Here is a 17,572-nt window from a genome sequence, read left to right as displayed (position 1 = left end):
ATTTTTATAATGTAAAAATGTGGTAGTCAAAACTTGAGCCAATGTAAGAAAAATAGGAGCTTTATTCAGTAACTGAAATGTACACAAAATATGAAGTTACAATACAATCATGCACCCATCTGGTGTTATGTCTTATGTACTGTGCATTGGAAAAAACAATGTAATGATAAAACACTTTATTAAAGTTGGTAAGACACCAAAATACTTGCATATACACATTCCTGTCAAAAGCTACATGCTTACCAACGTACTCTGCAGTAAAAATAGTTGTGACTTATTAATTTAGGAGTTAATGATTGAAAAATGGAAGAATTGAAGATTTCTAGTTATAATTCATTTCAATTATAACTAGAGCTTTGGGGAGGTTTAAGTAATGACTGACAGTGATGAACTGCACTGGTTCCACATCAAAACCCCCCATCTGAACTGACCCTCAGTCTTGTTGTATACATACAGTCCAAAAACAAAGATGACTGTATCAATCTGGTTCTGCTTTCTCACAGGCATAGTCCTTTGTGTTTAGAATAAGCTGAAGAAAGAACTAAACTGAAGCTGATTTTTTTTACTTTGTTCCTTTTGCAATATTTAACTTACCATACTTTTTCTGCACCCTGAATCTGTGTGAAGGCAGCCATCTTGGCCAAAGTAGGACTTTGCTTTTCTGAGCCAGAGCCTGCAAGAACATCAGCGAGTAGCAAACCGGCGACTTTTTGAAATGTTACAGCAAATCTTGTAAGGGTAGAATCATCAGTGCCTTAGAATTCACATTAAATTTCTCACAGGACTGCCCAGGTGCTTTCACAATTTATGAAGTATACTGCTAAGGACTTTTATCCGTATCATGTATTAGAAAATCAATCATTTCATTTACATTATGTTAGCGACAGAAAAAATATAGCTTTTCCAGTGGAGGAATGGAAATTTTGAGCCTAATATACCCAAGTTGTTATTTGATGGTAGAGACAGACTTCTGTGGGTTATAGAAATTATCACATGCAAACTGTGCCTTTGTGCCACATGTTACAAAAGAGATTCCTTTGTGGCTCCTGGCTTTTGGTCATGTGATATCTTAGAACCATAAGAAGGCAATGTTGGAAGACTTACCTCTTCCAGACTTTCACATACTGCATAATAAGTAGCTATATATTTACCACTGACTATCAAAATCTTTTGTGTGGTAAAGGAACTCCATTTATTGCCACAGGCTCAACACATTACTACTGGGCTATTGGGCAAATAAACTCATGAATACCATTCTTCCATGATCTTTAGTACTAAATTCAAGATCTTAAAGCAGGACTAAAATAAAAAAAAAAAATACACCTACCTTTATCCAGCAGATCCCTCGATGACGCTGGACCTTGCCACGATCTGGTTCCAAGCGGTCTTGGAATTCCTCTTCGTCCCGTCGCTAACGTAGACTGATGCAAATGGGAAAAAAAGAGAGCTGATCTCACTGAGCATGTGTGAGATCACCATCTCTTTTCCTTTAGTGTAAATATTTGGCCCCGGAGCAGCCAAGAACCTCCCGGGATGCATGACAAAGGTATCCCGGGAGGCTCTGTGCTCCCATTTAGTTTTGATTTAAATAGTTCAATTTTTACCATACATATAAAAGTTGTCTACTATTTTATGTAAAGTAAAAAAATTAAGTTTAGATCAGCTTAAGACAGTGTAGAAGAATAGTGTGTTGCAGCAGTGTTATGGACAGACCACTGGTTATTTTCTGTGCAATATCAGATACAGAAAGCCTATAACTTTGGTGTGACCTACCTACATAGCACTTAATATTTCATAATTAATGCTTTTGTTTTCTAGTGATCTCATTACTTATGCATGTTGCAAAACAGATATTGGTCCTAAGCAGAACCCTAAAATGTACCTTTAGTCTTAAGTTCCTCCAGAAATTTAGCAGTGCAATTCCTGGTATGTGAGGGTGCCAAATTTAAGACATTGCTGCCTTTGACCTGTAGTCTCAATAGAATTGGAAATAGATTTGGTGATGTTATCACTGTGCTATTTTCTGAAGGCCCTGACATGGATGAAACAAAACTTTCTTTACCAAGCTAGACACCTCCACCCAGAGATACAGTACTGAAATAATATAGGTCAGCAGCAGAGAAAGTTTAGCTGCAGAGAGACCACAGACAATAAAAATGACTAGTTTATTACCCTGTTTGGCCACAACCTCCAGGGAGCTTTTTCTATTGTAATTTTAAGAGTTAAAAGCATGTCTTATAGTGTAATGTTACAGCCTTCACCCAGTGCTTTTCCCTAGATTTTAATCTTACAGATATACGTCCTCAGGGAATCCCTACTATGACTACTATATCCACAGCTCACAGTACTTTATTGTGGTGGTCAGTGGGAAGAATGTTTCTTACATTACTGCCTAGAGGGAAGATCGTCACCCTTACAGATAGCCAAAAAGATCATTGGTATAAGTTAAACTGACCTTAGAGGTACAAATTGCTCATTGCTCGAGGAACCTTGGTGGAGAAACACTGGATTAAAACATCACATTGGCAGTGAATGGATTACAGCAATGAAAATAATGTTTCTAGTACTACAGAGAAAGCCTAAAACCTTCTTTTAGGTTTTTAATGCAGTTTGAACTCTTACCATGGAAATTTCTGATCTCTTCCTGTCCAAAAAAGAAAAGGCATGGAGAGGAAATCTGTTCAGTAGAATAACAGACATTTGAATGAAAAATGTTCCTCTTTTAATGACATCACTGTGACCTTCAGGTGTGCTTGAAATGTATATGTGCAGAGAATGTAACAGCAATCTCAGGGGCCACTTGAGGAACCACTTGTGACACATGCACTCCAAATGTGGATCACATTTCTTTTCAAAGCTATTAAACATTATTTCTAAAGGCCATATTTATAAAAAAAGTGAATTTAACATTCGCCAAATATTAACAGCAGATGAATATATAAACTTTCATTTAAAACACATGCACCAGAAGGATGTGCCCAAAAACAAACAAAAATAGGTATATTTATTATTCATGAAGACACCCCAGGTTTCAGCAAATATGAAGCTGGTGTATACCTTTATAATTGGCATTGTTAAATGGTTTGCATTGGTTTTGCATTAGTTTGTTGTTGATAGTGAATGTGTAGCTAGTATAAAAAAAATAACTGGCAAGTACTATAGTATAAATGAGTGAAAACAAACCGCAGAGCACATAATAAATTAATACAGTCCAAATGACAAGATATTACAAAAATAATTATATTAAACTAAAAATAAACACTCTCAGTTTTTGTTTTAAAGGGAGCAGTATGTCAGAATAAATAAAAAAGCAGATGGGTATAATAGCTTGATCCAGATTGATCTAGGAGTCAGAAAAAAAATATATAAAAAAACCCAATATACTATATTTATTCTTTGTAGAAACAACAACATATTCACTAAAACATTCCGTGATATGTAAGGTGTATTTATCTTATGAGTGAAGCAGTCTTTCCTTTACAGACATTATAAACAGTTTACAATTTGGCCATCTGCAGAACTAATTCTATATCTATTGTTATTTGTGGGATTTAGCACCATTATATAAGGTGCTCAGTTAACTTTTCTCTATGTAAAATCAAAATCTTCAGCAATGCAAGTAGCCGTTGCCAAATTCCGTTTATCTATTTGTGGGATATTCTATAAAAAAAATGGTGTAAATATCTTGATCATACCTTTTGTCCCGACCTCTTAAGTGGACTATAAAGGCTCAGTGGGATATATTTTGTAAGATTTCAAGTACCCGGTATTCTATTGTTTCTGAATAGTGCCTGGTAACCCAGAATTATTAAGTGCCAAGGGGTCATTGACCCAACTTTGGATTATGTTTGTGGCTTAGTTTGCAAGGTATTTTTGGCTCCATCTTCCTTTCATGTTAGTGAATTAAGGAATAAGCCAGTAGCGTGCGTACTCCAAAATCTAATCCATGAGTAACTTTCCTCTTTTCTAAGGATGTCCTGTTACTTCAATGACCCACTGACCAGTGAAGGTATAGATGAAAAGGCTCAGTAATCTGTATCAGTGGGAGGAAAGGCACACTTAGACACTCTTCTCCTGATGTAGACACAAGGGTAGTTGTGCTGTGGAGTATGTAAAGCTGGTATCAGCAAAACTGAGCATCACCACACGGAACATTTCTGAACTGGGTTCATAGGCGAATTTTTAGGGCAGTGGAATACTCGTCCAAATTCTTCAAACTGGGAGACACTGCCCATAACCCTAAAAAAGCAAAATGACACTTGTAGGACAATAAAACAGAATGCAGATAATTATTTACACTGCTCAAAAACCATTTTGATCTATGCTTTAATATACTGTTTGGGCTTTTATATAAAATGTAAAACTAGCTATTTAGGATAAAGAACATTATGGATTTAGGAGCATTTTAGGAACGCATTAAACCTTTGTATTAAAGTAGTCAGTTAACACATTTTTCTTAAAAAAATATTTATTTCATTATTCCTATATTAGCTCATTTTAACCATAAAAAATAATTTGTCCAGGACAACATTGCCTATGCTAACTCCATCTGATGATTTGTACATAACACACATCAAGGCTGGAGATGAAAGATACACATTGCCCATTTTGTGTCCAAATTTAGAACTAATTACTAAAACACTAACCCCTCTTAAGGGAGAGGTTGGGACTGTGGATGAGTCTGTGGCAAAATGCTATGGTGAACTACACATCTGAAATATCCCTAAGTTAACAGTTCTTTTTCCCCAATAAAAATCCATGTGCAAACCCTGTTGTTCATTGAAATAGCCTGTATTGCCTTTTGGGAAATTTGATCATGACAATTTTGCATGGGATAACAATGTTGCACTTATCTGTGTGCATCAGCACATTCTAGTAAAATGTAGAAGAGGTGTTTGTTTGAACTGGGTTGGTTGTGTTTAGGCAAACATTTTGATCACTGCAAATGGGATAGTGTCCATAGGCTTTTGTTTAGTTAATGGAAATGCAACCCCCTTTGAAACAGGTCAGCTACAGGTCATATGCATACACAAATGAATCCTGTATGATGTCAGAAGCATCACAAACCTAAAACAAAACAGCCTCTCACCACCTAAAACGTTTCTTACTATATAATAAAATAAATAGAACAGAATGCTGTTATGGCATTTGAGACTTTTAAACATCCAACTAAAAATCTCATCATGAAGAGCAAGGGAGCAGATCTATCAGCTGTATCGTGGAAATATTTGGTAAGACATGTACTACACACAGGTAGAACCAATGCAAAAAATTGCAGTGACAAAAGATGTTAGGGTGACATATCTTTTAAATGGATAAAATTCTTCTAAAATGTTATTTTGTATATATTTATCATACCGGTAATGTTCAGGAGCATGCTTATCAGTTAGGACCTGAAGATAAATAGACTGAGACCTTCTCTTTATACACCAGTTCTGAATAATGAAAAAAAATATGGCTACCCCATGTGCTTTCATGAGTTAGAGCCATTGTTTTTGCGGGCCAGGCATGGTACGTGCACTAAGAATGCCCAGGTTGTTGGACTTTATAAGTCCTAGGTAGGGATGAGTAAGCAAGATTTTTAAACTCGATCTTGCGGCGAATCTGGTAGTTTTCGCTTACCGAAATTCTAGGCGAGAACAGCCAGTGTAAATTCGCCAATCGAGATCGAATTTTCCTTAAAAAAATAAATAAATAAAATTAAGGTTAATTACCTCTAGTGCCTGGGGATTGCACACAGGAGGATTCCCAGGGCTGCATGATTGATTGCAGCCCTGGGAATCCTCCTGTAATGATTTCTTGGAACTTCCGATGGGTCTGCGAAATCGGAGGCATTCTCGCTTATGCCTGGTTCCTGGCAGGCCAGAGTGTGCACACTTTTATTGATCTGCAGGAGAAGACTATATTATCTGAAATTTGTTAAAGAATTTATTTTCTTAATGTGGGGGAAAGGACAAAATACAGGTTGCAATATGTCTAACCTTTTTTGGTTTTAGAAGAGGAGTGCTGATTTCTGCCATCCTTACTTTTATTTGAATGTAAGCCTTGTACACATGTCAGATGATTGTTGTCCAAGATGAACGGTCGTGCTTGTCTCAGAAGAAAAGAAAGATTGTTTACAGTGACAATCACCTGACATCTGTAGAGGTCTTAAGCATCAATAATGTGCATTAAACCTAATAGTTCTAATATGTGTGCACAGTGCTATTGGCTTCCCAGTGCTGATTATTATAATCAGCTAAAGCCGAAAATCCAAAAGCTTGCTGCCAAAGACCAGTCAAGCCAAGGAAATTATGAAGTCTGCCTGGCAAGCAAAGTTAGAGAAACTAAAACTTTGGCAAGTGGCAGACTGATCATTATTCTGATCCATATTAGTGTGTATGGGGTAAACACCGCGTTCCTCTTACCGACTTACATCAGTAGACCCAATTAGGTGAATGTTCATTAACCTACAATATTATTTTGAAACACCTGGAGAAAACACATATAGTTGGTGGGAGATCATACAAATAGTTTGGAGATAATGGTATTGCTAGTGAATGATACAACTATATACACAAGCAGTGGATGTCCATTTAAAGACACAGAATTTTTAGCCATAAAACATACAAGTTTTTTAATCATATTGCAACACTTTTTTGTCCCCATACTGGTTTAGTATTAGCCTGACTTTCCACAAAACATTAATATCAAGATGACAAGTAATAGCTTCTTACCTGGGCAAAAGCAATAAAGAAGAGCTGATCGTGAGTATATTTCAGGCGAGGAAGGGGGCGTTCCGGACCATTTTCTCTTACCCACTTCTGGTATGCCTGCAAATATATAAAATCAAATCACCATCATTAGCTTACATACAGAATGAAAAGAATGAAAGTGTTCACTCAGAGTATAGTCAATAGGAAGGGCTGGGTTAAAGTGTCGGTAAAAGTAGCAAGTACCTGTGGGCTTACTCTTTTATCCCTAAGAGGCTAACTAAATAAGGAATATCATTGAGTATTCCATGTTTTTATTGTCATCTCAAAATTTGCAGCTTCTGAGCGGAAACTTGGTGCTTTGGTTTAACTTGTATGCTGGGCATTGTACAGTAGCCGAACCCCCTGCTGGCTGCTGGTCAATGTACAAGTTGGGAAAAAAAGGTTGTGTCCTCCAACTTCCTTTTTTAGTGTCTTTTTTTAACCAGTGAAAAAACATGTCCCCCAAGCTTTATCTAATATTAAAATATACAACATATGTGAAAAAATGTTTTTTTTTCTTTTACTAATACTTACCTTTGCATAATATGTCTAAAGAGCATCCCATGATGATCCATTCTTCTATTTCCCATTCAGTACAAGACTGTTCTCTGTAGCAGATTGACAAGAACAATGAAAAGGTACAGGAGTCCTGTGGAAAGTGCTCCCCTCCATTAATTCAGGGCAGTTAGGGACAGACTGCCCTCTTTGCATGATTGACTTAACAAATCTATACAATGATGACATAAACTCATCACACAAATCATCAATGTTTAGATTTGTTTAGCCAATCATGCACACACCCTTGTTGACCCCATTTCCCTGCTATGGAACCTTGTTGACCAGCAAAGTTGTAATCACACTTCACTCTCAAAAACAAAAGAGGAGCAGCAAGTGAGCACCTCAATGTTGGTTGCTGGATCGTGAATTATATGGAGGATGTGGTATTGTTGAATTTTACAATTGTTAGTTACTCGGCAACATAGTCGGCAACATCAGCCACTCTACAAAAAAGGAGTGTATACTTGGATCCTTTGAAAGTTAGAATTTTAACAACTGTTTGAAATCAAGATACTGGATACAGGGAAAGAAACACGTATATGCCTTCAATTTATAAGAATTTACATAAAAAGAAGTTCTAGCTAAGGTGCAATATGACTCACACAACCAGAGAGAGCAGAGCGAGAGAAAGCAGCCTCTGTATTCCTTAATCACACTACAGGTCCTGTACTACCTCAAGCCAGGAACTATGGCAACCCTTGCTGCCATTAGTGGGCGGGGCCAGAACTAAGCCAGGGCTCCGTGATCGACTCTCATAGCCATGGCGATCCACCCCTGACTTGGATAATTTCCCACGGTACACCTAAAGATATCTCACTGCACACTAGTTGAAAATCACTGCTTTACAGATGTGGTGGATCTTGCATCCTTATATATTTGCAACAGTATGTAGAGTAGGGGAACACACCTACTCTTCATCTCTAGTGGTACCCATGCTGCTCCTCTTGTCTGCTTCCAATTTCCCCCATTGCTGTTTCTTCAGTGCATCCTTGAAAGTTTTTTCTCTCTCCTTCACATATTGAACCCCCCCACCCCCATCGTTTATTTCCTCAGTCATACCAACCTGGTATTCTGTTTACAGGCCACAAACCTTAATTCAACCCTACATGACAGGTATTGAACATATTAGAAATATAAAAGATACTTACATAATATGCCAATTTGAGGCCGCCCATGTCTGCAATATTTTCACCTAAAGTTAATCTTCCATTTACCTAAAGAAAGAGTAGAAGATAAACGATGAGCTGTAATTACAGTCGTGACTGTAAAAAAAAAAAGCCAGAACAGGACACAAAAGTGGTAGTTTTTCTTAACCTACAAAGTACGTTGAGTATCAAGGCACTCAATAGTGCATCTAGCAACTTTCTAGTGAAAGTTAAAACAATGGGGTTCAGGCTGTTCACCTAACAATGTAAATTATTCTGAAAACCAATAATCAGTTAACTCAGTAAATTGTAAAGTTCTGATAATTTCGTCATCTAATTATGGAAATGTTTACTTCTATCACTAAGCTATGAAAAATATCACTTGCAGAATGATAATTCAGTTTGCTAAGTGAACAGTCCAAACGTTTTTAGTAAATCCTGCCTCACTGTTCTTCTTCTCCTGCATCTCACTTTTGGTCAGTGAGGTGCTCATCCCAATGAATCCCAACTGGCTCTCTGGAGAACATCTTTTGAAGAAGTTAAAATATGGGAATCACCTAACTCAGACTCTGAAAATAATCCCCCTCTAAGAGAAATTCCTTGGGTCGAATTATTGAATCTTAAAAAAAAGTTATATTTCAAAACCTATTGGACCTTCCCTGGTTTCGAGGACCACCTGCCCTGCTCTGTCACTTTAGTGGAGACACCTATCAACTGGTAAAAAATACCTTTCAAAGGCAGGAGACATAAGAGGGACATAAGGGCATATTTGTTTTATCATCCTGAGGAAGCATATTTGATGAAATGCATCAAAAAGATTTATGACTAAGTCATGCACGTCCTATATCTCCTAAGGGGTCTAAATTTGTATCTTTAATGTATAAATAAATGATGTTTTTAGTAATATATTGGATGGTATTAATTGAGGAAAGGTGACTTAAAAGTCTTTAATATTATATGGTCTTTATCTTCAATACTGGATGTGCCACCGTGCTGTCACATGTCCCAACTTAATGTAACACAGGAAGAATCAGCTTAGCAGGATATTTACAGAATGACCCTTTTCTTGTTGCTTCTACAGTCTTTTCCCATTAAGAACCTTCCAAGACTTAGCAAGGTTGTACCTAGGACAGTCTTTCTCTGCATCACATTCACCAGTTAACTTCCCCTAATCATAAATCATGGTTTGTTCCTCTTTGGACAAAGCTCTATCTCATGGTTGTCTTAAGAAACAAAAGAAAACCATGCATCTTTCATAGTATACATATTAGGGAGAACTTTAAGCTCTGTCCTCTAAGCTCCCAGATCACCATTTAAAACTATATATAACTTAGAAAAAAGGCTTTATTGTTCCTCCAATCAATATTAGTGTATCAGCAGACAACTTAGGTTCTTAAGAAATAGGGTCAGAATATGTTCTGATTTACTGTAGATAGCACTAGAACTCTTGGTTTTCAAAAATTCATTCATTTTCCCAAGCAGCAAAAGATTCTGATTTGAAGTGAAGCAGAGATACTTGCAGGTACTGCTATAATTAATTAGTTTATACACTTTAGTGAAGATGACAAGTTTACTTTAAAAAAAAAAATTTAACCAATATACGATGTTAGTAGTGGATGAATATTTTACCAGCCTCAAAATTTCATATACTGCTAAATGATGCGTATAAAGATAGTGAGTTAGTATTATGAGGTACTGAGCTCTTATCTCTCTTTACAGTAATATACCTTGCCTCACAAATAAGTCATAAATATACATGCTGTGTGACTCCAACGGCAGCAACAGAATTAATAAGAGACTTCATTTAGCTGTAGGAAACAGTTGTGCAAGGAATATAGCATTCACCTTTGTGGGTAAGATGTAATTACAAAACTGTATTTTTGCATCATTCTTTTATTTTGGTGTCTTTGTTTGCAGCCTTTGTATTCAGCCCTTTGTTCAAGTAATTTCAGAACCATACAGATATTTGCTAAAAAGTAACAATTTCAGACAAGCTGTGTTACAATCCTTCAGGTAGGCATGAAAGAAATTATATACCTGCTAGAAACAAAATATTGCCCACTATATTGTGCCTACTGTGATGAACACATACTGTAGATCAGCCTCCTCTATCATTACAATGTCATAGTAAAAAATGCTTTTTTATATACCTTTCCCACTCACCAGCTTACTTTGTTAATTTGATATGTCATATAGTAATACTAAAGAATAGCACAATTGCTTCAGTGCTGTACTGTATAAAATTGCTAGTTATTTCAGCATTAAGCTGTTTTGTGAGGTCATGTTATAAAAAATTACTATTTTCATTTCAGTCTGCAGTGTCTAACATAAAAATATAGTTCCTTTTCCAGCAGCCATTGCAACACTGTTTGGGCAGTGGCAGACCTGCCTCAAGATCAAGCGATCCTGTGTGGCTCCTAGCGGCTGTCACCTTATGTAATCGTCCCACTTCCCCCCCAATATATCTGCGGGGGGTAATGTAAGATGACTTATTAGCACTGAGATACACACTCACATATATGTAAGCCCTTACCCTCTGATTGTACACAGTAAAGTTTTCATATAAATCCACAATGCACTCTGCTTTCTTGAGGAACTTGCTATAGGAGTCTTCTGTCCACCAGTGAATTAGGTTCCCAAACGAGTCATACTGGCCACCTTCCATTATATAGTAGGGAAGAGAACAGAAACAAATAAACAAAAGGCCATTAAAGTCCTTGGTTAGCATACCAGCACATGACTAATAGAAATATAAATAGAATAAATTTCTATAAATAAATATAATACCAGTTTGGGTTCTATTTATTAAGCAGGTAATCTGACATTCACCACAAATTCTCTGGTGGAGAATTGGAGGATAATGTAATGTGTTTGAAAACATGTTAGTGTTTTATAGACACCCTTAACTTCTGATTATACAGTATATGAATTATAGATTTTGTAAGCCCGTATTTTATTCTACTTCATAAAGATTAATGTAACCATAAACTGTAATTAATAAAACATAAAATATGCACAACTGTTCTACAATATATCTGACTGTTTGTGGAAAGAAAAGTGAGATATTTACCCCAGTCATCATACCCATGAGTTAGTTCATGTCCAATAATGGTCCCTATACCTCCATAGTTTAAAGACCTGTAATTAAATACAGTGACATGTAATTCCAAAAAATACATATTTAAAAGGCAAATACATTTTGGGCAATTAGGGTGTCACCCACTACAAGAGTAAGCTTGATGTGTTAGTTGTGATGCCTGAATATTGAAAGAATGAGCTGATTATAGAATATCAGATCCTATTTCACACACAATACTCTCACCTATCCAAACCTTGCAACAAGTGTGAACATTGCTAACCTAAAAATACAGAATTCTAGATTTCTAGATCTAGATCTAATTTGTACAGGTATTTTTCTATACACATACTATAAAGTGCAAAAGTATACTTTGCCAAAAATTATACTACTTTTATAGCACATTTATCAGGTTTTTGAATTGCTTGGAACAAAGTATTATTTTATTGTTGCAGTACCAGTAACAACCACTTGGTCGTAGAGTTTCCTTCAAAATGATAGCTTTTTAAAATGTAAATACATGTTCTGATTCTATTCCCAAAATGAGAGATACAGAGGATGAGGATCTGGACTGCCTTTGCTTAAAAAACATGTTTAGTAGCTCCCGTGGAGATCAACTGACAAGCATACGCTCTAAATCATTCGCCTTGAATGGGTATGCAAATTATGTGTTCTGATCCAGTATACCTGCATACTTCTTCCAGGTGAGTTACATGAGCTCTCTAGTCATAGGATTACATTTACAGTCAGGTTACTGTCAGGTAACTTTTATTTTTAAAAGGAGGTCAGTTATAACTGCTGCCAGATATCTCTCAATGCAGCTGTTTTTTAATCACCGTCCATGTAAAAGTTTTCAATAATATGTATAAATATAAAATATACCTTTGCTAAATATAACCCCCCAAAAAAGCCAAATAAAAGCATGCTTCCTGATTAATTTACTAATTATCTACATTTTAATATACTATGGGATTCATAATCTAACCTTCCAAAATTCTGTGCACAACTTTTATGGACTCTTAGATTTGAAGAGTTAAACACATAGCTATGATGTTATGTGCATTCAATTTTGGATTTCTTTTGACTTACTGGGGGAAATCTGGATCGTAGAGTGTAGGTTGCAGGATCCCAGCAGGAAACACTGTAGGTTTTAAACAGTTAAAGAAAACACTTAGGTTGATTTTAACATGATATAAGGTGTAAACAGTGTGAAATGGTTGTTTTCAATAGTGTTCAGCTGAAAGTGCTAATTGCTCACCCATTTGATTTTTGTTAGGAAGATAATAGGCATTCAGGGCTTGAGGAGGAAGTAACCACCTGTTAAGTATAAAAGGTATTTTACTTGTATCATACACAAATTTGAGCAGCTACAACTCTGAACTCTGAGAATCTCAGCCAGGAAACTGAAAATACATTGTTATTTTGTTACAGTAAATACACTAAATAATTCCCCCAAATATGCCACATTTTGCAGTTAGTTCAAATATCTAATTTTCCTATTCAATAAATGTTTTTAATTCAAAGTAATCTATAGCTACCAATCAGAATCCTCTATGTATTCCTTTGTTTTGATATATAAAAAAACAAAACACAACCAAATGAAACAACTCATACAGTTATTTAAATGATTGTGCTGCAGATATTTGCCCAATTGGGCAGTATTGTTGTTCCATGCCCAGTAGGTACTATCCTACTAAAAAATGGAAGAACACTTTTTATGGTTGCAGGTGTCAAACTTTTAAGACATGTAAAGCCTTTATACATACGCAGATTTATCAACTTCTTGGCGGATCTTCTTCACTGACTGCTTAATGCTGAACCTTATACTGTTTAGGATATTCTGAAAATATGTCTTTTCATGGACATCAAACTGGATGAAGAAAACAAAACAGAATTACAGATGTATTCACTTTACACAGTATTTAAAGATTCCCAAAAAACAACTCATATGAAAAAGCTTGTAAATCTATAGCAATAAACTATGTTCTAAAGAGGGTTGTAGATGTAAAATGATGTCAGTATGATCCACCTGAATTCTATCAGATCACTGATCACTTGTTCTTGGGTACATTGCTGTCTGTGTTGAAACCCTGAGACTAATCAATACAAGGAAACATACTTGATTACATTGCTTATCAAATTCTGAGGTGTTTACACACAAGCACTTAGCTGATCTAAATGCCTAATTGTTCTATTAGCAGACAACATAGTTTATACAATTACTTTCCATAGGAAGGCAGTGACGGCAATGCTTCTTAAAGGAGTGAGCTCCTGGGTCAGGATATCCTAATTGCCTGTTTGGTATGACCTTCAGGTCTGCTGGCCATAGGGCTTCTGTATGCCACCAAAGCTAATACATCATCATTTGATCCAGGCAATATAGGGGAAGGCTTAATCAATTATGTTGTTAAAATGAAAGTGCTAATAAAAGATCTCTCTGAAAAGAAGAGAATAAATACTTATGTATGTGAAGGTTCCAATTTATCCAGATCTTTGTATAGAAGGTCACATTCAACTGGACTTGTGAATGCTAAATACATTTTACATCTTTTCAAGCCAATCGTGAGCTAAAGTGACTTAGAAAGCTGCAACATATAACTTAAGAAGAACAAGTCCAGTTAAATGTTAAATAAGAATAAATACTTAACTTTTTCTTGTCACTGCTACTAATTGTTGCCCTTTGCAAGGAAATCGTTGCCTGAAATGTTTTTAGAAATTTACACTAATGGGAGTATCAGTTTCCAGGTCTCTTTCAGTGTGGTCATTTTCCTGTTCATTTACAGTGACTCCCTATCAAACCCTTATGTCACTGTTGTGTGTCTGGGAAGAGATAAGTGTTCACTTCCATTATAGTACTGAAGTGTATCCTCCTGACCACCCTGGGGTGCCCAGGGACCGCAACCTGGCCATAACGAGCAGCGCAACACCCTCACCACATGAAGCTCTGGAGAAGACCTAGTTGTCTCTTAGACTTACCCAGCTTCACTAATGAAAGAGTATCCTCTCCAGCCTTGTAGAGCTTTAATAAATCAGGCCCTCTGCTCCTTGGTCCTTCTCAGGGCTCACGCCACTTTTGTGCAAGCCGTAGCGCCCCCCTAGTGGCCCTGTCTCCCCAAGCGTGACACACTTCATCTCAAAGACACTAGACATCCAGATATTTCTCCTACACACTGACATAGCTTTAGATCCTTCTAAATAAAATACAGTTTTCCAGGTCTTCCATGAAATAGGATAACTGAAAGAATGCACAACCCAGGGCTCAGAGCAATGTGATAGAAGGGGCCTCAGTAGGAGAGAAATAAAAGTGTGTGTATGCCAGCCTACAACTTCAAGGGCACATATGTGTATCAACTGCCAGAAAACAGTTATGTCCCTCTTTTTTATATCATACAGATTGAGTAACTTTTAAAGGGTGTTCATGCAAACTTTGCATCCTTATAACTGCATGTGGTAATAAAAGTTACAGCTCCAGTCATAACTATTGAAACAACCCTGGCAGTATTATAGTTTGTCCTAACCCGTCACTTCTGCAGTATAGCGTTATCTGTATGTAACTGTAAAAATACATAAATAAAAACATGAGAAAAATTTTTTATATATACTGAGTGCTATTATTACTTAGATAAACCATATAGAGGTGTTAGAATACAACTTTCTCCATATTGGTCTTTTAAAATAAATCAGCAATAATAGCACTTTTGTTTAAATTCCTTGCAATGTCTTAAGAAACACTCTATCAAAAAGCAGTAAACAGTGAAACTTACTTCATACTCCTTATCCATGGCTTCTGGCTTCAACAGAAAATCTGGGTACCCAATCATCACCATCATGTGTTTTAACTGTCAAGAGAAATCAGTATGGTAACTAAATCTGGAGTTTAAACATGCTTCTCTGACAACAAAATTGCAGAATGCAGTGATGTATGTAAGTTTCTGTGTTAAAGCTAAAATATTTTTTCCCCCATGGAAGTTATCTCATGCCTTTCTCCTGCTACTGCCAGGGCTCTTTTACGTGTCATAGGAGAGGGGGAAATGCTGCTAGGGGGAAACATAAATTTTGCCAGAAAACACCATCAAACCACTACCATACAACCTATACATTATCTGTATAATTTAGTTAATCCTTAGATACCTGCATGGACGATGCATTTATTTATAGCCAGTCAGGCAAGCCTATTACTACACAGTTGTGGATAGATCTAAAAGAGTTGTTAACAATGAACTGTAAGAAATATTACCAACATTAGTCTTCAAATTGTTCCCTGAGTTCGTGTGGAGCCCCCTTGCATCCAAGGTCTAGATAGGTTGACTTTTGGCCAGGTAAGTTCTACCTTTCCCAGTAGTAGGTGGTCACATTTAATTGAACTGTCAAATCAACTGTAGCGGACAGTAAATGTTTTGGCATCAGACTGTAAAGTGACAAGAGATTTGGATCTTTTGTGGTGGGGATTATTACCAGCTTTTCCAGCCTCAGGTATATAAAATAGTGAATCAGTTATTCCCTCAAATGTTCCCTCATGGGAACCTTCCAGGTCCACCTGTTTCAATGACAGTAATTGATTCCCACCAGGGAATGTTTGAGGGTCTGTCAGATTTCCTTTTTTATAAATAGATCCGTAACATAATAACATATTTTCTGTGATGAAGCTGCCTCATTCTTATATCCCAATGAGAAATTGTAGAAAAATCTTGTCCAGGGCACTATCTGCATATACTTTGTATGTTCTCTGCATGTTTGCGTGGGTTTTCTATGGATACTCCAGTTTCCTTTCACATCCGAAAAACACGCAGTTAGGTTAAGGCATCAAAATTGACCTTAGACTGTGTTAATAACATATGACTATGGTAGGGACATTAGATTGTGAGCCCCTTTGAGGAACAGCTAGTGATATGACTATGGATTTTGTGAAGTGCTGTGTAATATGTCGGCACTATATAAATTATCAACATCAATAATATTATATTCTTATATTACTATATTTAACTAATTTATTTGAATTATTGGTTGCAAATTATGTTGGTTGCTAGTAGAGGGATGTGTTACTGTGCACTGGAAATGTATAAACACCTAAGTTACACACATTTTCATGCACTGTACCAACCATTTAAAAGAATATATACATACAGGGGGTGCTGAGAAGTTCCTGGCTTTGCCCCCTTCCAGATAAAATAGAAAAATGAGTGTGGGAGCAAATGACAGCCTAATATCCTAGTATGTAACTGTGCAAATATCAGGTCTTTGTGATTCTCAAAACTGTTTTTTGTTTTAGTGAGAAGCTGTGATGGCAAAGGCACAAGCAAGTTTCATGTCATTGGAGTTACGGGCCGTCATTAAGTTTTTGTTTCTCCAGGGAAAGTCAGCCAAGGACATTCACACTGAGATGTCACAAACACTGGGGAGAAGTGTCCTTCCTACAGCACTGTCAAAACCTGGATATCTCATTTCAAGACTGGGCATTTCACCATTGAAGATGAGCCCCGCAGTGGGCACCCCTTAACCTCAACTGACCCGGCAACCTGCGATGCTGTCCATGAGCTGATTATTGAGGACCGGCGAATATCCGCAAATAAGATAGCCCAGAAACTTGACATCTCAGGGGAGTGTGTTGGGTTTGTTATCACCAATATCCTAGACATGCGCAAGCTTTTAGCGAAGTGGGTGCCGAAATGTTTGAACAATGATCAGAAGGAACGAGTTGAAGCTTCCAAAGCTGTTTTGGCCCATTTTAAAGCTGCACAGGACTTTTTGGCTAGGTTAACTGAGGATGAAACCTGGTTCCACATCTATGATCCTGAAACCAAGGAAGAGTCAAAGGAATGGCGCCACAGTGGGTCCCCGTGGCTGAAGAACTTCCCAACCCAGAAATCAGCCAAAAAAGTAATGGTGTCTGTTTTCTGGGACAAAGACAGTATTCTATTGGTGGACTACCTACCTCAGGGCTCTAGTATCACCGGACAGCATTATGCTAACTTCCTGGACTAGCTGAAGGAGGCAATTAAGACGAAACGCCCTGGAAAGTGGACCAAAGGGATCCTTTTTTTGCAGGACAATGCACCTGC

The 17,572-nt window shown here is 36.9% G+C and overlaps 1 protein-coding gene across 2 annotated transcripts in view; it reads right to left on the bottom strand.

Annotated features, from left to right (window-relative positions):
• Positions 1-53: 53 nt before the first annotated feature.
• The window catches only part of ECEL1 (endothelin converting enzyme like 1), a 57,567-nt gene continuing 40,048 nt past the window's right edge, over positions 54-17,572 (bottom strand). For both annotated transcript variants that reach the window (XM_072408307.1, XM_072408308.1), the window contains 10 exons: positions 15,278-15,352; positions 13,280-13,383; positions 12,772-12,830; positions 12,603-12,654; positions 11,508-11,575; positions 10,971-11,095; positions 8,441-8,506; positions 6,717-6,812; positions 5,359-5,435; positions 54-4,239 (listed from right to left, as the gene is read on the bottom strand). In XM_072408307.1, coding sequence (XP_072264408.1) covers positions 4,140-4,239; positions 5,359-5,435; positions 6,717-6,812; positions 8,441-8,506; positions 10,971-11,095; positions 11,508-11,575; positions 12,603-12,654; positions 12,772-12,830; positions 13,280-13,383; positions 15,278-15,352 — 822 coding nt within the window. In that variant the 3' untranslated portion in view covers positions 54-4,139. The remainder of the gene's footprint in view (positions 4,240-5,358; positions 5,436-6,716; positions 6,813-8,440; positions 8,507-10,970; positions 11,096-11,507; positions 11,576-12,602; positions 12,655-12,771; positions 12,831-13,279; positions 13,384-15,277; positions 15,353-17,572) is intronic.

Source organism: Pyxicephalus adspersus, chromosome 4 (assembly GCF_032062135.1).
Source record: "Pyxicephalus adspersus chromosome 4, UCB_Pads_2.0, whole genome shotgun sequence".
Taxonomy (NCBI): Eukaryota; Metazoa; Chordata; class Amphibia; order Anura; family Pyxicephalidae; genus Pyxicephalus; species Pyxicephalus adspersus.
The sequence above is the reverse complement of the archived record's forward strand: the minus strand, read 5'-3'. Positions and strand labels throughout refer to the sequence as shown.